At 39.1% G+C, this 23389-nt stretch overlaps 1 protein-coding gene across 16 annotated transcripts in view; it reads right to left on the reverse strand.

Moving 5' to 3' along the window:
- The window catches only part of DMD (dystrophin), a 2265680-nt gene that overhangs the window by 44950 nt on the left and 2197341 nt on the right, over nucleotides 1-23389 (reverse strand). For 13 of the 16 annotated variants that reach the window (XM_070503127.1, XM_070503117.1, XM_070503119.1 and 10 more), the window contains 7 exons: nucleotides 20031-20197; nucleotides 17672-17783; nucleotides 16134-16270; nucleotides 15413-15451; nucleotides 11189-11254; nucleotides 10025-10090; nucleotides 7148-7306 (listed from right to left, as the gene is read on the reverse strand). In XM_070503127.1, the coding sequence (XP_070359228.1) occupies nucleotides 7148-7306; nucleotides 10025-10090; nucleotides 11189-11254; nucleotides 15413-15451; nucleotides 16134-16270; nucleotides 17672-17783; nucleotides 20031-20197 (746 nt within the window). The remainder of the gene's footprint in view (nucleotides 1-7147; nucleotides 7307-10024; nucleotides 10091-11188; nucleotides 11255-15412; nucleotides 15452-16133; nucleotides 16271-17671; nucleotides 17784-20030; nucleotides 20198-23389) is intronic. The other 3 variants (XM_070503121.1, XM_070503124.1, XM_070503123.1) reach the window with 2 other exon arrangements.

The raw sequence follows: 23389 nt of genomic DNA on the forward strand, positions 1-23389 counted from the left end.
AGCACTTGTAACACTGAGTTATAATTAGTTGTTTATATTTTAATGCCTTTTATTAAATTTTGAGCTCCATGAGGAAAAGAACCAAGGCTTATTCATTTCTGTGGTCCTGGCAGTTTGAAAAACACATTAAGCATTCACTAACTATCTACTGAATTGAATGGCATTATATCCTCAGGCCTGGAAGGCAACTAAAGAAAGTTATGACGACACTTAGTTCTCCTGGAGCAGGATGGTCTGGTAAGGAAAGCCAAGCAAGAGGAGGATAGGGGTCTTCATGGAGGATCGAAAAAGCGAAAATGGATTGTAAGAACTACAGCTCTGATCCAGCCTGTTCCAGGGGAATGGCAGCTGTACTTGTAAGTCACGAGTATTCTTATCACCGGAGGGGTACACTTCAGTTCTTCTGTAGTATGAAACAGTCCTCACGACTACCCAATTCCCTATGCTAAGAGTCGAAGCTCACCAGACAACAATTTGAGTTTTATTCTGATTTCCAAGAGATCTGATTCGAAGACAGAGGACCTTGAAATGGAGCTACAACTCCAGTCTCGAAAAAAACGTATATTCCCCATTTAAATAGATTTAGTATTTGTGCTTAAACCCCATGCTGTTCCTCAAAAAGGTTTAAGATAACATTAACGCATTCGATATGACAAGACAGTTGAAAAGAGAGAGAGAGAGAATTAGGATAAAGGGAGAAACGAATTGTCCTTCTGGGTTATCCACCCACTTCCATGAATTGGATAGGATGAGTTGGTCCCTTCAGGCTTTGATGAACTCTGGATAAACTGAAGGAAATGTGGTTATTGGACTGAGTAGTTAGAAACTGAGCCTCTGAATCATGGTGACCCAACCCCAGGTGCCTGTTCTCCCTGCCTGAGTAGAGCTGAGGTGGTTGACTCTTGCATAGCTTATTAAATGCAAGGTGTATGCCCTTTAGCTTCTCTTCATATGGCAGCTTCTCTTGCCATAAAAGATCGTGGCTGTCTGATTTATGTGGGAAAACTAGCTCCCTTTGTCTAAAAAGGCTCTGCAGCCCTTTGTCTTGGGGACTCATGTTGCCAAGTGACATGAAGGCCTAGTTTCACTAAATTTCTCAGATACTACTCTTTCCGCCCAATCCAACTTGAAAAATGTATAACCAGCTATGAGAATCAGTCTCTGCTAATTACCAGTGATGTCTACTGGACATTTAACATTCACTCCATTCTCCTCCCCGCCCCCATTTCTTACCCTAAGTTCCTCACCTACCACATTATCTTCAGAGTTGGCCCTTCTCCCATTCAAGGCCATGCCTCCTCCTGTGCTCTTGTGCCCCTCTACCTCCTACTTCCTCTGGGAAAATGCTCCTATCATTCCCAAGCTCTCCTCCCCTCTCCTTCTGGCATATTCCTCCAGCATGTGAAAAATAATTAGGGATCTTTAAGTAAAAAGAAAAGACCAGAGTGGACACTACACAAATCACAGCATGGTGTGAAATAATCCCAACCACCAGAAATATATTTGCAAATATTTACATATTTAGAGAATATCTTTGAAAGAGTACACAAGAAACCAATAAAGGTGGGAGTCTCCAGAGCTGGGGACACCAGAGCCAGCGGACAGTTAGAGAAAGACTCGCTTTTTCTCAATATGCCTTTGTGAACCCTTTGGAGTTCGTACAGTCATGTGCCGTATAACGACGTTTCAGTCAATGACGGATCAGTACCATATAGCCTACGTGCGTAGTAGGCTCTACCATTTAGGTGTGTGTGGGTCCACTTTGATGTTCGCACAGTAAAACTGCCTAATGATGCATTTCTCAGAACGTGTCCCCATCATTATGCGACACATGACTGTAATGTATATGTATTACCTATTAAAAAAATAAAAGTAATTACGTAAACATTTTCATGTTCACATCTGCTAGAGTTCCACCAAGCCCAGTGTTCTCCCTTCTGCCACACACTCCCTGGGTAGATAAATTCACTCTCACAGTTTCAACTACCACCTGTGAGCCGGTGACTCACACATCTAATATCTCCGGCGCACACCTCTCCTACAAGTTTCAAAGTTCCATTTCTCACTGTTGGACATTCACATGTGAGTGTGTCACCAAGATCTCAAACTCAACCTCTCCCATACCCCGTTCACCATCTTCCGGCTACTCGACCCTTGAGGAAGGACCTCTATAAATATTGCTGAATTAAAGAACGGACCTGCTGAATTGTCAGTCCCAGCTGCAAACAACCATTGTCTCCCCCTGTACCCGCCAGAGCGGGGACTCATTCCTTGCCTCCTCAGATGCAATGAACAACCAAATCAAACAAACTGCTCTGCCCCTCCCCTAAAATATCACTCAAATTCAGCCCATCTCTCCCATTTGTCTTCCCTTACTTTAGGCCCTAATCCTCTCTTTCCTGGGTTTCCATGCTACCTCCCAATTTGATTTCCTTCCCCCAGTGTTGTTCTTTTCAAAGTCACCCTCCACACAGCTGCCTGAGTGATGTATATAAGTGTAAATCTAGCAGCATCACTCCTGGCTTACACCCCCGAGCGCTCCCTTTACCAAGTGAGGAGGCATCAACTCCCCAGCATGGCCCCACATCCTTCTTGACCTGGTCTTGCCAACCTGTCCAGCCTCATCTCCTCCCATTTCTTGCCTTATTACAAAAGTAACACGACAGTTTGCTAGTTCCCCAAACATTCTCTGTTCCTCACCCCGACACATTTGTTTATGCTCCTCCCTCTGCTCAGAATGCCCAACTCCTGACCCCCTTCAGCTTCCTTTCATCTTGGCTGTCTTCTCAGCATCGTTTGAGACTCACACAAAGACCTAATGAGGGAACATGGAATAAAGACATCCTGAGACTGTGAAGGTTGAAAACTACTAGCCCAGGGCCCAAGGCCATCGTGTCATTTACAAAGTAAAGCGACAAGATCATGATTTCAGCTATTTAATTCAGTGGTATAAGTACCCAATCTAGAATTTCTAACATTAATAATGTGCATAACCACTGGGGGACTGAAAAGGAGCAAGGAAAGCTCGCATTTAGGCTGCACAACGTCTGGTCGCCCGACAAGACACATGAAAGGTACTGAGTAGGTACTAAGAAGCCACAGAGTTCTCCTGTTGTATAACATCTACTAACCACTTTAACTAACTTGAGACTTCAGCGAATCAGGTTAGTATTTACCCTCCTTTTAGACTTGGGACCAATCTACTCAATGTGCTATGCAGGCCGCAGAATGACAATGACTTTTTGTCTCTCATAAAGGCTACGTTTTCATACCTAGAAGTTCAGAGCAAGTCTTAGTTCATTTCGACAGTGCAGAGAAAAACACGTCGGAATCGGACACTATAGATTTCAGTCAGAAGACTACAGGCTTTCATCTACGCGGGAAAAAGGCCAACTTTGAGTTTGCAATGCTAAGGACACACAATGGAGCAAATTCTCAACATCCAACCGGTCTCAACCAAATAGAGGTGAATCCGAATTATCTGCATATGAGGGAGAGACAGTATACAGAAGTGACACATTGAAGACTATACAAGTCACTAGTCACCCAAATTTATGAGACACTATCGAGAAAATTCAGAGTCCGATTTCACTTTTGCTCAAAGTTTCGCCTTATCTTTGTGGCATAAACCAAGAATCAGAGAATGCCAAGGGGATGTGGAAAATGAATTTTTAACATTCTAAAGTTATGACAAAGCAATGCTGGGCGCTAATCAAGGAAGTTTGAAAAAGGGAAGTATTTTGAAAAGCAAGCAGAAGAACAGCTTTTGAAAGGCTTTTCTCTATGAAATGCGGGTTTAAAAGGAATTTTAGTCAAAAGTACATGCATGCGTGCTATATTTAAAATACATTCAGCTTCATTTCAATTCATTTATTCATTAATTTATTCAACAAATATTTACTGAATGCTATGTGCAACAATTGGGAGAAACAGAATCCTAAAGACAGAGATAAGACACCCCTGAGACACTTCTAAATTAGCCAGTCTCTGTTTTTCAAGGGGATTGTGGAGGGCGTCATGAATAAGAATAATTAACAGAATTCAATAACATATCAGGAATGGGCATCTCCAGGCCTCTCTCCTTTGCTAACTGTCATTTGGAGATAAGTCACAGCTACAGAATAAAGGAACACAAAATACACATGGATATGGTGAGTACATGTCCACAGGACACGGGACAATCTCAATTTTAAATATCCTTTTCCATTTTCTCTAAAAGTATGCTTGTATTTGTCCAATTATGGAGCCAGTTTGACTTGGGAAATACAGGCAGCTTGGCAGGCACTGAGAGAGGGCATCTAATGACCTCCTGGGTTCTCTCAGAGGACGGACAGGAAATCTTGAGTTAAAGGCTCCTTAAGCAACATTGAAATCAAGAATTATGAAGGCAAAGCGATGGCTCTGAAGCTCCTGGAGCAGAACTGCAAGACAGGAAATGACAGAGCAAAAGAAACCAGACAGGCTATTTTCAGGAGGGGAGCTCTGTAGAGACATTTCTTTGGGATTTGATAGGAAATGAAAATGTGACAAAGTGGAAGAAGAAAGAAGGAAGTTCATCCTGACCTTTGCTTGAAAGTCAAGATAACTTACAGAAAGACTTGCATCAACGCCAGATTCTCCATTTTGGAGCTCTAAGCAGCCCTGGTGTAATTTTTTTTCTTTCTTTCAGACAATAAACCATTCCATTCTTGAGGAATGGTCTTGGACATCTTTTAGGATAAAGTGATTATCACTGTACCACAAGTAGATGAACTGTTTTATTCATCTAGTCCTTAAAAATACTCCCTCAAATTAAGGCACATTCCAGGGAATATGCCAAAATTCTATGTAAATAAAATTTACATAGAATGCCCAATTTTATGTAAATGATATTTACATAGAATAACTCTTCTTTATTCTCTGGTGCAAGGCAGAGTTGGCTATTTTGAGTCAGAAAATCTGGATTTGAACTTGGTTCTGCCACTGGTCGACTGTGAAATCTGGGTCAAGCCATTTGAACCTTTCTGAACCTACATTTTCCCATCCATCTTCTTTATAGAGCTTTTAGGAAGATTAAATGATGCAAATTACATTCAAGTGCTCTGAAAATGATGAAATGATAGCTATCAGTACTCTTTACCAACACTCTTTGGCCTAGTTGTCATGGTATAGAAGGAAGGTATGCTAAGAACAAACAAGACCGAATTCTCGACCAATGAGATAGAAAGATATATTACACAATGGCAACAATCACATAGTACAAAAACATTTTTACTCCTGGGTACCATCAAATTCTATTTATAATGCTAATCCCAACTTTTTCTTCTTATTTGACTTTGACTCCTAAAACAGTTAAAGATTTAACGTAAATGGATACTAATGATGATCCTCAATAAAGTAGAGGGAAATGTTTTCTCTACCATGGTTTTCACTGTTAGTCTTACGAATAAGGCCAAAAATGATGTTACCATTAAAACCAACAAAACGTTCAGTATTACCTCCTGGATGGTACTTGTGTGCCATCCTTGCTGTACCCTTAACTTAGGTTTTTACTAACCATTTCCTGAGTACCCACTAGATAGTCACACTGTGCTAGGTACTATATGGGACATTAAGAGGATTAAGACACAGTCCTTGCCCCAATGGCATTCACTCTCTCATTAGAGGGAGGCATTGGAAAAAACTGATAAAAAGGCAAATTGTCACAGAGTTCTCTGAGAAAAGTCCAAAGTATTCTGAGACTACAGACAAAAGATAGAGTACTTCCAAATGCAGGGATCTGACAGGGCTCTGTGGGGAATTATTTGGAACAAGGTCACGAAAGATGAGTAGGACTCCCTTGTCAGAAAAGGCAGTGGAGGGATGGGAGATAGCAGTTAGGTTGAGAAGCAAGCTTGAGCTGCACCCAGAAAGTGGATGAGAGCAGGAAGGGTTCGGAAACAGTAGCTACAACAGCATGACCAGACACAGGGAGCAAAGAAGATGAAGTTGAATAGGCAGGTCCAGAGAAAATTGTGGAAGGTTTTAAATGTGGAAGGTTTTTTTCTAGATGCAGAAGTCCAATGAAAGAAGAGGGGCCTTGGTTCTAGAAAGATGTACAACTAGAGTCAGTATGGAGGATTTACGGGAGGGGTGAGAAATAGACTACAGGGAAGCCAACCAGATAAGGAGCTCTGGCCACAGGTCAGAGGTATTAAGAGCTAGAAAGAGGGCAGTGGCAGCAGAAGGCAATGGATGAATGGCAGTTTGCTTTTTCATCTTGAGGGGACAGACTCCCTGAGGGCACTTGTTCTCCGACATCCTGTGTCACCTAGATTAAGAGGTCTTGGTGCCTTGGGCTAAACCAAAGAGATGAAAGTACTGAAGTCCCACAAATTTGAGCAATTGCTTCTTTAAAGACTTGCCTGGTGGCATTCGTCGAAAGAAGGCACGCTGAGTTAGAAGTGATCATGGGCAAAAGCCTTTCTTAACCAAGGAAACTCTGATATAATAAATGTAATACAAAAGTAAAAATCCAATGATTTGCGTCACCCTGACACCACACAATATCCCAGATTGTCACATCTTTGTCCTCTCTGCAGTCATTGTGAATTTTCTTTAGTCTTTTACTTCTACAATTTCTGCTATTTTTATGTGAACATTTTTTTCAGGTGATGACCGACAACTGGAATCGTCTTACTAATCTGCCATGACGGTGAGCATAAATGACTTCCGTATTGGATGACGCAAAATAAGATGCACTAATTCATTCCCAAATATGACCGAGCCAGTGAACCTACTTTCTTAAATGCTTTGAGATAGATAATATGGCCAAACACATGCACAAATTATTTAACCATAAAATTAAATGACCTGCTTTGTTCTTAAATTCTATTCTCAAATATGAAATCAAAGCCTCTGAAACACATGCAATATATCAAATACCACCATCAGCATTAATGCCTTTCACACCTAAAATAGGAGTTCTTAATTATACTATTGCATTCATTTTCTTCTTTCGGAGAACGAAAAAAAAAAGAAAAGAGAGAATCTGTAAATGGAGCTAAACAGATTATCGTAGAAAACAATTAGACATAGAATGACTCTAAGTGAAGACTCCTGGCACTTTTCTATGTGTGCAAGCGTATGCACTCAGCATACTAATGACAAAGCTAGAAAGAAAACTCACCTGTTTTCTTCCTCAAGATCAGCTAGGATTCTCTCTAGCTCCCCTCTTTCCTCACTCTCTAAGGAAATCAAGATCTGGGCAGGACTACGAGGCTGGCTCAGGGGGGAGTCCTGGTTCAAACTTTGGCAGTAATGCTGGATTAACAAATGTTCATCATCTCTGGAAAATAAAATCAAAGGTTTTGGTTTTTTCCCCCCTTATTTTGCTTTGGGGGTCAGGGACTCGGGTGTGTATTTATAAATAGAAACATTTATTTGCTCTTAACAATTAATTAGACCCTTTTTCTCACTTGTAAAGACATCTTGATACTGCTGAGGTTATGGCCTACCCTCCTGTTGGTGACAGTTCAAAGTTTCTCTCACTCAAATTTTCAGTTGAATTTGATTGGCCTATTTACATGGGTAAAGGAATGGCAGAATTACAGAAATACTGGGACTCTATGTAGACAGGTTAACCAATAGTTAATAAATACTAAAAGACATAATAATGGCTGTATAATACTTTTGCTACCAAGCCTGTCAAGAGAATCTGTTCAAAACCCACGCTGTTGCTGATACTGACCAGGAAAAAATTGCAGCCCTTAAAATAATAGAGTATATATTTTAAGTGGAAGGCAAGGTAACCAAAAAGTGTCGCTTTGGTTAAGCCAGTTTGAACTTACAAAAGCCATAGAGGCAGGAAGGTAACAATAATGAAAGTGTAGGCAAATGATTGTTTCATTCAATTATTGTTTAGATAGAAAAACAAAACTTAGAAGGAAAAAAGCCATTAAGGTGACTAATTAAAAGAAGACTGAACAACTCATTCCTCAGAGCAGCTTTTAAGGACTCATCTTGGGGAACAAAGAGGCAGAAGGCTCATATTTTGGAAGGCAGCTGCAATCTTTCCTTCAAACTAGGAACTCTCTACTACACAGGAGAAATTCTTTTCTAAACGCACTGCTCCTAGCTCCTGAAAAGCCTGTGTCCCTCCACGTTATAAGAACTTCACTCTGTTCTTAACGAGAGGCTAAAGCTCTTTGTTTCTGGCTAGACATCAGTGAGATGATACGTTAATACTCCCCTCTCCGCACCCATTTCATTTCCTTGTCTCATCTCCCTGTCTTCTGAGTTGGAAAAATAATTCCAACGTTTAGGAAAAAAAATCCTCCTGATTTAAATGACTTTGGTCTGTCAAGTCAGGCAATTTGGTTGAGAAGTAAAAAGTGGACTAAAAGTAATTACTGGGTGTTAAAAACAAACAATTAAGTGAAATCCACCAATCCACCAAACTGCTTCTCCAGACTTGCCCCGAAAATATCATGACTGTCCCATCCAACACTGAGTCAAAATGGATTTTACTGTCCTCAGAACGAGCTAAAGCTAAGTGTCATTTAAAAACGAAAGCAGTTTGACCACCTAATTTACTATCCCTCTTTCCGAATTCTGAGATTTTATTGCTGGCCTTCCCATGATTCGTTGCAACATATAGTTATAATTGAACTTCTCTTACTGTTCTCTTAGGCAGTCAATGAATGGCAGCCATTATTATACAGATACAACTTGAATTAATTTGAATGTGTACAGCTTCTCATATCAAAATCAGTGACCCAAAGAAGCAAATCATTCAGGTTGTTTACATTTGGTTGATTCTTTGGTCACATATTTTCCTGTCAAAGTATTTTACATACTGCTTCTTGTCCCCATAGCTGAGAAGGAGAACGCACCACAGTTATGTTTGGGAAAAAGGTTGTTTGGTTTGGTTTGAAGTAACAAAGTCATATAGAAATGACTGAGTCTCGACTTAATTCTTCAGTGTCACCTTGATCGTCCTTAGGTACCAGGTGAGATGATTCAGTCTCATGACTTCAATACCCAGTTGTGTCTAAATGCCACTTTGACACTATTTCCCTCAGCCTAATCTTTATAAAGGCCCTTTTCTCATCTGAGTGTGACTCTGGGCTGCCACACCAATGACATATGATAAATTTACCATTCTTTTCTTTGCCTAGATTCTCCATGACAAAGTGGTAAGACTTCATAACTTATCGAACTGAAAACATCATTGTACTTTTAACTAGATTTCTTCTCTTTAAGTTATCTATTCAATTGGCAGATCCTTATTTTTTCCTTCATCTGCTCCCTCCATCTCAGGCCCCTGGTTCATGGCAGTACTCCTCTGTGCTCCTTACTGTGAATGCTTCCCCTACTATATAATGAAGCCTCTGCTTCCCCGCCATAGCTATGTTCTCTGCCACTTTTAGCCTCACTCTCTCCACTTCCTTAAATTTGACAGGCCTGGCTTATCATCCCACTAAAAAACTGTGACCTGAATTTGCGCTCCCTCTTCTGAAACCCTTCACAGGATTGCTTCACTTTACTCACTCATGAAGACACTGAATCACAAAAAGCAACTACTTCAGATCTCCGAAGGAAAACGCCCAACTAACCTACCATATGGGGGTACCAATGTGACTGTACCAAGATTACGTTTCCACTCCCCATGAGCGGAGAAGATACTGTTTAGCTACCACTTTAAAAGTTAATATCCAATTCCTTTAAATATCTGGCAGGTTTGGTCAAAGGTTAAGCATTTAATATAATTTAAGTATTTGGGACTCTGCAATTTGTATTGTATGGTATTAAATAAGATAATATGGTATTAAATAAGAATAAGGCAAACTATTTTTGCTGCTCTGGAATACCAACAAGGCCACAATTTGGATGAGCTCATTCCACGTCACGTTGTTAAGAGTTAAAGAAAAAAGTAGACGAATGGCTCCTCGGAAGATCAAATGAACATAACGCTAATTTCTATCTCCTGTTCTACCCTACCTCTAAATCCCTCCAAGCAATTTCATGGGCAGGAACATTTTGTAAAAAGAGACGGGATACTTACATGCTCTCATTAGGAGAGATGCTATCATTTAGATAAGATCCATTGCTGTTTTCCATTTCTGCTAGCCTGATAAAAAACGTAAAAGCTCATTAAAACTTATGTGACTTCTTAGAATCTATTCAAGACCTAATCGAACATTCCTGAAAACTAAAGGATAAATCATGTCAAGAGGAGAAAGGAATCCTTCAAATCAAAGGATGTGTGTGTCGGCCTAAGCATCTGAGGCAGTGAGTGGTGGACCACAGCTCGTCAGTAGCCTTACATTCATGCTGTAAATTACAAGGGAAGTTGTATTTTGTTGTTTTTTGCTTTTCTTCACAGATCCATCTTCCTTTCACTGAGAACAGGCCTTTGTTTTCAAGAAAAGCTTCCCTAACAACAAATACACTCCATACCTTACACTACCCCTTGTTTTTTAAGACAATTAAAGTTTTCCACTGATGACAAACATATATATAGCTAGTTAATACTTTCTACGGTTGATAAACATGTTTACCAGTTAGAATATGGATAAAGGATCGATTCACAGGAAGTCTCTAAACATTCTGCCACCAATTTTTACCTTTAAAAAACGTCCTTCACCTCAGACTATAATAAAGTCTTTTTACAACTAAGGTAACGAACTCTTACAGATTTATTTAACAGGCATAAGATATCTTACAATTAGCAATTCAGTTTTTAGGTATCAAAACGATCTCAAACACAAGGAAGAGGGGACAGAAAGGTCCAAGGATTCGGAAAATTAATTATTCTCTTCTTCATAGCATATTATGTAAAGTAAACACACAAAGGGGAAGCCAACGCTTTCACGTTCTCCGTATGACGTAGGATCATTTCTTCACATATTTATGTCTGGTCTAGCAGATTTCTAAGGTTAGATGATTTCTAAGCCAATTTCTTAAACGTGCTCAGTATACAAAACATAACACAGCCATCAGAAATGTTTAAAGGCCAGGGTTAGGGGAGATTGTTCTGGACTAACGCTTTTTCGTGTCCGAAAACAACATGCAGTGGAACGGCATGCACGTTAGAGGGCAAGTTGATTAGTAGAAATCAGACAAGATTGGGTTAAAAAGAAAAGATTTGTTTAAAATGATTATAGGTTAGCTTTCCTTGGTTAGTTACTTCAATCAAGATTTGCCTGGCATTCAACTAGTCCCATACCTGCTAGCATAGTGTTCAATGCGTGAATGAGTATCATCGTGTGAAAGCTGAGGGGACGAGGCAGGCCTATAAGGCAGAAAATGTGATTAGTCACAGATACCATCCATTAATGGAGAAACCCCACCACACAGTCATGTTATATACATGGCCTAGAATGCTTTTAATCTAACTCTATGGATAATGTACACCTTTGGTTGCTCCTGTATCTCAGATATCATCGTATTTGAAATCCAGGTTTGAGAGATGATTTCTCATACTTCCGCTTTTCTCAAAAGCCATAAAGAAAGATCCAAAACTTCTGTGGAAAGTTTCAATTATAGAAAAGGTTGGGGGAGACAATCTCAATGGGACATTTCGTCCTCCTGCCTTGTAAGTTCTCATATCCTATCTCATATCTTCTCTCATATCTGATCTCCTGAAATTGTGTTAGCACTACGTGGTTTAAAATTTCACATTCATGCCATTTATTAGCTGCCTTCTTATTGAATGGAAACTATAAGGTGGCACAGTACATTTACGGTCAACAATTTTAGTTCCAAAGAGGCCACTCCGGTCCATGGCTTAAGATTCCACATATGAAGATGTCCTGGTCTGCCCAATTTTGTAAAGAAGGAAAATATCTACCAATTTAGCAGCAGGACTATACTACTACTTCATAGAATCAAATTGAAAGACCCAAAATTATATTGTGATATTTTAAAAAACACTGACCAAATTCAGTAGAATGTCACAATATCTGAAATATTTCTCATTAGGGCTACTCTGTGCTAATACACAGAGGGGAAAACAAGAGGGGACGAGTAACATGAATAGTCTAGATACTTTTGGGGTATAAAAATGTACTTCTTTTTAGCTCAAACAGACTAGAATTTTCGTAGGCTTAACCTTTTTTCCATCCTTTCATATCTGATCTATTAATTATCCTTGAAGTTTTTATAGTTATGTTTTGGATTAACCTTAGAAAAAAGATCCACCTGTTCTGGAAACCAGTTTGGGCTTGTGCTATTTTGTTTTAATTGGAACAGGACAAAAGGTCTCTTCTGTTTCTCTCCTGACAGAGAGCCCTTAGATAAAGGCATGGATCCAAAAGTCAACAGTAGTCTATTCAAGGAGGACTAGTTTAGTCCAATGTCCAAGCAGCGTTCAAGGACTTCATCAGGACACTAAGAAGTATATGTCTGTTTTTCATTACATAAAAAAAAGAAAAACATGGTGTTACCTAGACCTACACAGGAAATGCGCTAGAAATCCCTATTTCTTAAAGAAGACACAGAATCATAAGATGATTACAACACACTACAGCAATTAACTAGGGAACTGAAGTCTTCCCCGAGAGATAAATATCTTATTTATGAAACCAATGTTGTCTAGGTCAAGTGTCACCGTAATCAAATTTGGAATGAATTACGAAGACATTTAAACTGTTATGAGGAAACGAAAGGACGACTACCCAATTTACCAGGCAGAACCAAAGATTTCCATGTGAACCTTCACTATAGTTTTGGAGAGTTAACCTGCTAATTTCTTAGAACCCTGGAACAGCTCATTATTTTAAAAAGTGCTATGGTTTGCTTTGAAATATTCAATGCAAGTCAAGATAATTTAGTACTTGGATTATTTGGCTTTATAAGCCCTATCTTCTGGAACAGACCAGTCTTTCAATTATACACTTTTTGTAAGCTATAAGTCCACCATCAAGGAACATATGTGTTTTCCCTTATAATAGTTGCTACCCTGGTAGTGTATCGAAGAAAGAATATCTGAGACCTTGCAGCATAACTACACCAACAAAACTAGGCATGTAAATCCAAAACACTTTAGGAAAATCTCATACAGAAAATCTTATGCAGAGCTTTAATTCTCAGCCTTGAGGGTAATTCCATGTTATTTTTCTTATTAATGTACGTAGCACCTAACACAGCATGCATAAGCACAAGAACTCATAATAACGAGAAATCTAAAAAAAATATACACTAAAAGAGATACGTATTAAACCAGAAAATGAGCCAAAAGGGAGTACAGGTCAGAGAAGAATCATTTAAAAACCAAGAATTAGCAAAAGGACAAAACCACTTAATCCAGAAACCAAACTAAACACAAAGCCTTCTAAAACATTCTTCCAAGAGAAGGTAAGAATACTGTTCTCTCTAAATACAAAACGATTCATCGAGAAGGATTATTCCTACTCTTGTTAATGGCCAATTCCATCCCACTCATTGCCATTTTATCTTTTGTGAAAAGTCCATGAAACACAAAAGATCTGTATCTCAGTAAACTTTCTAATTTTGTGATCCATAATAAATGGATTAAATGCTGTCATCCTCATAGAATTTGTTAACATCAGATAGAATTCTTGCAAAATAAAACACCTGAGGACCTGGCTCTTCTGCCTGAACAGGATAGCTTTACAATATATTTTATCAATTATTTATAATCCTATGAGTAAAGATGTTAATAAAATTACTGGTATTAAAGAAAACAGGGACTTTCGTCTGCTAGGTTTGTTTTCTTCTTCAAAATTAGAACTTTCCACTATTTCTGAGTCATCTAAAAACTCTTTATAAAATGGCAAAGTGTGGGTATGTTTCAGTGGTTAGAGAAGATATTTTAATAAAGGCTGTCATTAATTTTAAAGTTCCTCAGTTTAACAAAGACAAACACCCTGAAAATAAGTTACATTAAACTGATTGTCATGATTTTTCCTCACAAGCTTATGTATACAATAAACTTCTTTTCTTTTTCTTTCCTTTCCAGGAACTGTTAGTTATTCTTTGCTTATTATTCTGTGCTACCTCCATCTGTGCCTTTTTAAAAGTTATTCTTTAGCACATCCTTTTGGAGTTTTCAGTGAGAACTTATTTCAACACAGAGTAAATCCATTCGCTTATCAGGATCCAATCAAGCTGAGAATTTCAGTATATCAATTCATTTTTCTTAAGTTTCTTATTTATGAAAGGTTCTAACAAAGAGACTACCTGGGTCAGGGAAAACAATGACCAATAGCAAGAAATATAACTGAATCTAAATGTTCCCTAAGTTGCTTAAGCGTGATGATTAAAGAAATCAGGTATAGCTATCATATCTCAAAATTAAGGGGCATGATAATGCAGCCGTAAAAAAGAAAGGGAAGCCTTACACTTCCTTTAGGCCGATAAAGATTTAAAATAAACTTCAGTTAATGGTTTGCATTGATCACTACAGGATTTTTAAAAAAGGATCTTCTTTAAATTAAATTACATGGTGGTACAATAAAAAAGACCCAATAAAAACAAGTTGAATTCTTATATAAGCCCATCTTGCAAACTGGTCACATCCCTCATATATAATACAGCTGTCTGACTTTAAATAAATATTTTAATAAAGTGTACTTCAAAGTACCAAAAATTGGTTATAAAAACTCCACACAATGTAACTTTAAAACAATGCACACTTTGTTTACTAATATATAAATCACAGACTCCAAAAAGAGTTTTCTAATAAGATTATAAACTCTGAGATAAGTCAATTATCTGTTAGTATCTAATATTATTAATATATACCAATAGTCATAACAAAGACTACAGTACACTTTTCCTCCCGGTGTAAATGTAGACCAGTTTACGAGCTAAATATTTAGTTTGGAGAGAAGAGTAAAGTGAGCTTAGTTCAAATCTGAGAAACTCATATATATAAAGATTCATCAGTTAGCATGGCATTACCTGATAAAGAGTCCACACACCTCATCAAAACTATTCAACCAGACTCAACATCATATTACAAAACAAATTCCACTGATATTTAATGGTCCACTTCTAACAGGCCCTAAAGAATAAACCATCATCCTTTTGAAGGTCTTAAAGCATTGAATCTCAAGAAATATCGCTAAAGAATGTTATTATGTAATCAGAAGGCTCTTCCTTGTGTATAATTGGAGAACGCATAAACACGTCTCTCAGAATATAACTAACAACCCAATAATTTCTTTGAATGTTAATATAAGCTCAAGGCCAGGATTTCTGCTGGTTAAAATTTGACCTGGTGGGGACCTGGAAACCTCACTCTGATTCTCCTGATCTGCGGAAGATGGCACTCTCAAAGTCTTATCAAGGGAAGAAGAAAAACTGACATGAATGAAGGGAAATTAATATATCTTTAAAAGCAAACAAAACAAACAGAACAAAAATTGTACAAATCAAGCAAGCGAATGTATTGGTGACAACAGCCGCCTTGCGCAGAAGTACTCACGCAGAATCTACCGGCCAGAAGTTGATCAGAGTAACAGGACTGCAAAACAAAAAATGAGGTGGTGAAGAGAGACACAGGCAAACTCAGCCACAAAAAAATTACTGAACGGATAAAATAAATCAAATTCAACCAATTAAGTATGAACCATGGAAAGCAATGGCCAAACCAAGGTGGAAAGCGAATTAAGAGAAACACAAGTTGTGCGATTGCCATCAGAGTTATGGAAAAAAGGAGAGGAGGTTTAAAAGAGGTGAAGACGTTATCAGTTTGATCATGAGAATCATTACTACTTACTGCGAAGAAATGTCCTGTGACTAGATTTTCTTTGAAGCCAAAAAAAGTGACTAGGTATGACCATAATCAGATACAAAAAGACACACTAATTTGTGAGGGAGGAAAATCAAAATGAAATATTGGAATCACTCATTTGTAAACAGTCCCATATTTCTTAAAAGGCTTGTAAGGTAATTAGTAGCTGTAATGTGGGGTTTTATTTCCCTGTAAGATAAAGTTTAATTTTTGGAAAAGGTAATTGTCACAGGACAATTGATGTGAGAAAATGGCGATTGAACATCAGCTTGTTTTTCTCTTTTCAGCTCAAGTAAATCTAAAGAAAGAAATAGGCGAGACTGTTTGCATTTGGGAGTGAAGAAGGGTATTCAGCTGAGAGGAGCTCAAATATACGTCAAATGAGAGTCGGTTTCCTTTTGCCAGTACTCACGTTTCCATGTTGTCCCCCTCTAAGACAGTCTGCACGGGCAGGTAGCCCATTCGGGGATGCTTCGCAAAATACCTTTTGGTGCGAAATTTGTTTTTTAGTACCTTGGCAAAGTCACGAACATCTTCTCCCGAAGTAGTCTGAAAGGGAAATCGCACTGAGATCAGAATTAGGAGGGTATGATCTCCAGATAAAGGACCAGGCCAGTGTTCTGCCTCAGGACACTGGTTTAGTCATTTAGAAGAGAGTGGGGGTTGACAGCAAAGGGTTTAGAATCAGATAAAAACAGGGCTTTGAAACCAGGCCTGGCATTTACTAGTGAGATTAACTTGGCTGAGTTATTTACCCATCTGACGCTTGGATCATCTGTAAAATGGGGGCAAAAATGCCTCAACAAGTTATGATGAATAAATGAAGTATACTGACTCCTCAGCTATTCAGTAAATGGTAGTTTATAGAAGTCTTAAGGTCGAAAAGGTGACCTTAAATTTTGCCACGCTTAACAGCATTGTGAAAACTATTCTGTCCACATTGATATCATGTTTCACCCACTAAATATCATTCTATTCACAGCGTAGTACATTCTCCATCCCTGAACGCCTTTGCAAAAGGAATCAAAGTGAGAAAGACAGTGACATAACTGGGAGGATCCCTCTGATGATGGAAGAGAGAAATGCTCTAAAGCAGAGCTTCTCAAACTCTGATATGTATGGGAACCACCTGCAGATCTTGCTAAAATGTAGCTTTTAATTTAGAAAGTCAGGCGTGGGGCCCGAGTTTCTGCGTTTCTAATAAGCTCCCAGGTAATGCCAATGCTGTTGGGCAACAGACAGACCATACTTGGAATAGCAAGCAGCTGGTGTTAAAAGACATAAGATTTATACCCAGGTCTGTCTGACCACCAAGTCTATGCTCTTTCCATTTCACCAGTGATTTTTCAAAGTTCGCCACTGAACATTTTCCCAGAACAACATTTTAGGAGAAGGTTCCACCTCTTAATTATAGAAACTTGAGCAAACTATTTACCCTCAGGACCTCAGAGTCCTCACGTGTAAAAAGGGGATAATAACACCTATTTCACAGAGTGGTTTAAAAAGTAAACGCCTAGCATTTAGTTGGTGTTAGTACATAAAACAGATAAAAGATAAGCAAGATTGATTGAAAATGATGGATTATGAATTTGGGGAGACCCACATTACACCCCCCCCATCACCCAACATGCTCCATGGCCATAAAACCTCTCCATACAACCGCCAGAGCTGTGCAAAATAAATGTGAAAACAACATCTTCCTTACAACCATGCAAACAGAAGGAAAACCAATTTATTCATTCAACAATATCTGCTGAGTGTCTACGACGTTCCATGTGTGCCAGGCATTGCCCTGCGCGCTAGGGATAAGGGAAATCCTGGAGCCTGGACTTTGCAGCCACGTTAGCTGGGGAACTTATAAATCACAACATTGCACGTGATCTGCAATAGTGTACAAAACGGCAATTCTCGCAGGTGAACGAACTCATGTCAGGGCGGCATCTAACTTACCGGAGTGCAATATTCCACCATGGGGTAGTGCATTTTGTGGCCTTTTGCAACTCGCCCAGAAAAAAAGCAACTTTGGCAGATGTCATAATTAAAGTGTTTTAGACTCCTGTACCTGATGAAGAACAAAAACAAACACATATGTATTTCTTCAAATCAAATTCCCAAAGAACACTCTTCAATACACCTTCTTCCACCTCATCTTACTTCTAGAAACAGAATGCAATGTTCATTAATCCCACAAGGTAAGTGATGAGCTTCCTCCCTCCCGATTTCCCCGGTGCTTCTCCTACAGTATCAAAACATTTTGGCAGAAAGATTATTCTATAACATATGGAAGGAGGGAAGAAAAACTCAGCTCTTCTTTAAACTCCACTAGGAACTCTTTCAGATTAAATAGGAAGATACTGGCAAAGTTCCAGCCTTTTGAAGACCAAATTCAAGAATTTGAAAGAACTTCTATGAGAAATAGATTGATGCATTGCAGGCCAGGGCACCCCCCCGCCCCCATCACAGGGACAAAAATTCTGAAGCAATTATTTAAAAAAAAAAATTATAAAGATAAAGCAATTTCCTGAAACAAAAGAAAAATAAACAAGAACTCTCAATTAAAGCAAGTCTTGCTTCAATTACATTTTCTGATTGGCTGACATGATTCATCTTCAGATAGTTACTTAGATAATCTCTTTTCTCTGTCTCTCTTCAGATGTCCCTCACCACATTACCCACAAATGATAACTGAAGCCCCAAGAAAAGACACAGTTTGGAGAAGATGAAAGAATTTCTAATCTCTAAGTACTAGATGGTATATTTCCCCCCATTCTCAGAATACTGTATTCTTTGTTGCATATTCTCCCCGCCTTTTGCTTTCTCAGATAAGAACTTCAGCCAATTCAAATAAACATATTCCTTATGTCACATATGGGAATGTGGGGGAAAAAGCTACCTTTTTTAGTTCCCAACCATCTTTTGAGAGGGGGAGAAGGAGGAAAGAGAAGTGTTGATTCCTAAAATAATCTAATTTGATAAGGGCAAAAGAATTGAATGTGAAAACGCTCTTAGAGCCCCCAAAACATTCTCCTTTTCTATTTTATAAAACTTCCCCTTGTATATAAATCTCACTAGCCAGGGAAGCTGAGAAAAGAAAGGGAAGAAATGTAATGCAGTCCTCTGTGGCTTCCCCTCCCCGCCCCCCATGGCATCGTTCTTACCTGCCAAAAACCAGGAAGGAAAGGAGGTGTCCTTTGCAAGCACTGCCTGCTCAATGTTGTCTATCTAGGCTCTAGAAACCTCTAAAGATTTTTGTAAAACCTCTTTGTAAACAGCATGAAGTATGGAAGGACAAACACCAATAGGTAAAGGAACACAGTGAATAAAAAGCACACAAATGGTACAAAGTAGTTATTAGGAAACAAAGTAATAAAACAAGTCTAAGCATAACCAGAAAAAGAGTATTTACTTAGCTGCTAAGTGGGTTCTGAACAGGCTTAGACAATCCAGCTAGTTTACAACTTTCTGGCTTATTCATCACTATGGAAACCCCGATGTTGATCCAGATGTTTAAATACATTATCGTTTCAGAATTTGGATTTGGGATTATTGTTCAATAAGATTAATTCATTTAAAAATATGCTCCCTCCCAAACAGGTCAACAAGGCTGCAGATTTAAGAGCCAATTGTTTTCCATGACATTTTAAGAATATCAGAATAATAACCTGTTATGTTTCCTGTTTCATTTTTAAATTTATAAGGAACGTTTTCTTTTTTAGCCACTTTGTGAATCTTTCATTTATTTGCATACTTTATATTCCCTTAGAAGTTCATTAGGATACTCTGCAGAGAGTGTAATCAGATTCACAGATAAAAAAGTAAGTTCTAGGGGGCTTGAAACAATCCTTGTTACTTTAGGGGAAGAAAAGTGGCGCAAAGTAAATAAAAGACTGAGCTGCTATGATGGGTCTCCCCAGATGGAATCGTCTCTTAGTTTTATAGCTGATTCTTGGAGAGTTTCTATAAACAGAAAAGACCATGAAAAAAGAAAGATGGTCAAAGTGTTTTGGTTCCAGGAAGAAGAAGGCACAGTAATCTGCAGACACGTGTCAGACAAATATCTCTGTGGAGACAGGCGGTGAGTCTTGTTCAACCAAGAATGTGGCTCTGAAGAGCGAAGGTGGAAAGGGATACCGGCCTAACGAGTCAGAGCCACCAAAAGAACCCAGTGATCGGTGTTCCAGCCCAATCACCTGCTCTCCCACTTTGGAGAGGAACAAACTAACATCAACCGGCACAGGGGACAAAAGATCAAGTCAGAAAACGGTAAGAAACGCTAAGACAAAAATGACGTCTTCTTAGTTCCTCATACCTGAATCCGATGATCGGACACTCCTTGCAGATGTTACACTTGGCCTGATGCTTGGCAGTTTCCGCAGCAGCCACTCGGTGCAGGACAGGCAGCCAGACCATGGACTGCGGTTCCAGTCTCATCCAGTCTAGGAAGAGGGCCGCTTCAATCTCGGGTTTATTATTGGCCTGCAAAGACAGGAAGGAGAGCGAAGGGGGCGAAGAATGCAAGAAGAGAAGGTGAGAAAGGAGAGGAGGCATGTGGCGGTCCAGGTAATAAGTTAAAAAGAAAGAACAATAGTTGCACAGTGAGGCCTACTTTTCACAGCCTTTTTCTGCACATGGCCGCCTAAAATACACACGAGCCACCTACCCCTAAGGCTTTGGTGAACTGCCATTACTCTGTTTGGCTACTAGATGACAAGAAAGCAAAGCAAAACAAACAAATGGAAAAAGTAGAGCAAATTTCACACCTGAGCGAGACTCTATTTAGCTCCAGTTTTTGAACAGATGTGTAAGAGTGAGCCAGAAGTAAAATGCAACAGCTTCTTGATAAAATTTCAAGGGAGGTCAGAAAAACAACTCGGAAACCATTGATCGCTTTTTTTCTAGAGAATCTATTTCTTGATATTTCATTGAATCATAATGAAGAGGCTTTAAAATGCATCTGGTCCCAGAGATCCATTTTACAGACAAGAAAAGGGAGACGTAGATGAGAGAAGTCGCTTTTCAAGGTCATACAACTAACTGATGGCAGAGCTGACACTGGAATCCAAACCTCCTGGTCTAGTGCTGTTTTCCTGGTGGCCTGTTGCTTCTCTGTCTGTCTCTGTTTCTCGTTTCCCTTCTCCCTCTCCTTCAAAGTCTAAATTCAATAAACACCATTCCTCCCAAACAGTACAATGATTTTAGAAAACTTGAAATACATTTCACCCATCAGTTGATTTGTATATTACTATAGCCATGCATTTTAATTATATCTTGCTTTTTTTTAACCCTACAAGATAGTGTTTTAATTTTTTATATTGTTAGATTGACCCATATATTGATCACGTTTTTGTTTTTCATTGCTCCCTTTATCTCAAATCTTCCATCTGGGATCAATTCTGCCTAAGTACATCCTTTAGAAATTCCTTTAGTAGGTGTCTGTTGGTGGTGAATTTCTCAGGTTTTGTGTGTCCGAAAAGTCTTTTTTTAATCTATATTCTTTCTTTTTTCCTTTTGCAGGGGAAGATTCACCCTAAGCTAACTAACATCTGTTGCCAAGCTTTCTCCTTTTTTCTTCTCCTACCTCACACCACCCTGCAAAGCTGCAGTCCATAGTTGTGTGTAGTTATAAGTTCTTCTGGTTCTTCTATGTGAGCTGCCACCACAGCATGGCTACTGACAGACAAGTGGTGTGGTTCCACACCCGGGAACAGAACCTGGGCTGCCAAAGTGGAGTGCTCCATACTTTCACTGCTAGGCCATCAGGGCTGGCTCTTTAATCTCGATTCTTGATAACTATCTTCACTGAATATAGATTTTTTAGATTGAAAGTTTTTCTTTTGCTTTTGTTTGTTTTAGCACAATGAAATACTATGCTACTTCTATCTCATTCTCCGTCACTATTGTTGAGGAGTCAACAGTAAAACTGACTATTGCTCCTTTGAAAACAATCTGTCCTTTTCCTTTCTTGTATTGTGTTCCTAGGGTTTTATTAATACATTTTTATGATTCACTGGGCTTTCTGAATCTCGGTTAGAGTCTTTAGTCAGCTCTGGAATCTCCTCAGTCATAATCTCAACAAACAGTGCCTCTTCTCTATTCTCTCTCCGCTCCACTTACAGAAATTTCTTAGATAAATGTTAGACTTTCTCAACCTAGCCTGCATTTCTTCAATAGGCCTTCCCTGGTTTTCCCTTTTTTTATCTTTTGTGCTTCACTCCTAATAATCTCTTCTGCCCTACTGCCTGGGTATGTATTTCTTTCTCTAGCAGCACCCAGTCTGCTGTAAGCCAATACAGTAAGTTTTAAATTTTGGTTCTTGTACTTTCTAATATCTAGAAGTTCTATTTGGTCATTTTAAAAGTCACTTGTAAAGTCTGTGGTTCCCTGCAGATATTTTTCAAAGTCATCTGTTATTTTTTTCTTTCTTTTTTTTTGGTGAGGAGGATTGGCCCTGAGCTACCATCTGTTGCCAATCTTCCTGGTTTTTTTTTCTTCCCAAAGCCCCAGTACGTAGTTGTATATCCCAGTTGCAAGTCCCTCCAGTTCTTCCATGTGGGACACCCCCACAGCGTAGCCTGATGAGTGGTGCATCTGTGCCCAGGATCTGAACCTGTGAACCTCAGGCCGCTGAAGCGGAGCATGCGAACTTAACCACCTGGCAACAAGGCCGGCCCATTATTATTTTTTTTAACAGAGTAAACATAGTTTTCAAAAAATCATCTCTAATGATTCCAAGATATGAAATTCCTGTGGGTCTGCTATTTCTGTTGCTTCTCCCTTTCCTTGGTTTCTTGTGTGCTTTTTTTTTTTTTTTTTAACTACAGACTACACTGACCTTAAAAATATTTTCTGGAGATACTTTGTGCCCTAGAATAAAAGTGCCTTCTCTAGAAATGATTGTCATTTGCTTTTGCCAAGAACCAAAGGGCACTACCTATTCTGAGACCAATTTAAGCTGAATTAATGACGGGATATTTAGTATCATACAAGTAATGAGCATTGGAACCGCAAACCCATGTTGCTTCTCTTGGACTGGGGTTTGCTAATAAAGAACTGATTCACATTTCAGACGGAAAGGCAGGAGGGGTTTGGACCGATAGGTCCTTGGGCTTGCAACACTCACCACTGGACCAGTACTCCAGTTGTTACCTCTGATTATAAATTTAACAACATTATAATGAGCTGTTTAACCTTGAATTTCCCAGCTGCAAAACGGTATCAATTCAAGTGACTGATCAAAAGCTTCTGTGGAACACTTTTCGCTGTGTAGAGTGGCATCACAGAGGTACTTTGTGGAAAATTAAGAAAAAAAAAGAATTATAGAACATAAAGATGAAAGAGACCACGCAAGTGAATTCTTCCTTTTGGAATGGCACCACAAAGCTGTAAGGCCCTCTGCAATCATCAGGTCCAGACTCCTATTCAATGCCAGTGTGTTCTTACAGCCACAGTATAAACACCACTGTGAGAGGGAGTAAACATCCTTAATGGATGATCTTGAGCATCTGGTACAGGTACCCCTGTCAAAAGTGCTTCATCACATTGAGCTGAAATCCACCAGCAAAGCAAATAGGAACAGAGGCTCCAGAGTCCAATCGCAAGAGTTCAAACCCCAGCTTTGCCACTCACTGGTTGTATGACCTTGGGAAAATAACTTGGTCTTTCTGTGTC

This window comes from Equus asinus, chromosome X, assembly GCF_041296235.1.
Source record: "Equus asinus isolate D_3611 breed Donkey chromosome X, EquAss-T2T_v2, whole genome shotgun sequence".
NCBI lineage: Eukaryota > Metazoa > Chordata > Mammalia > Perissodactyla > Equidae > Equus > Equus asinus.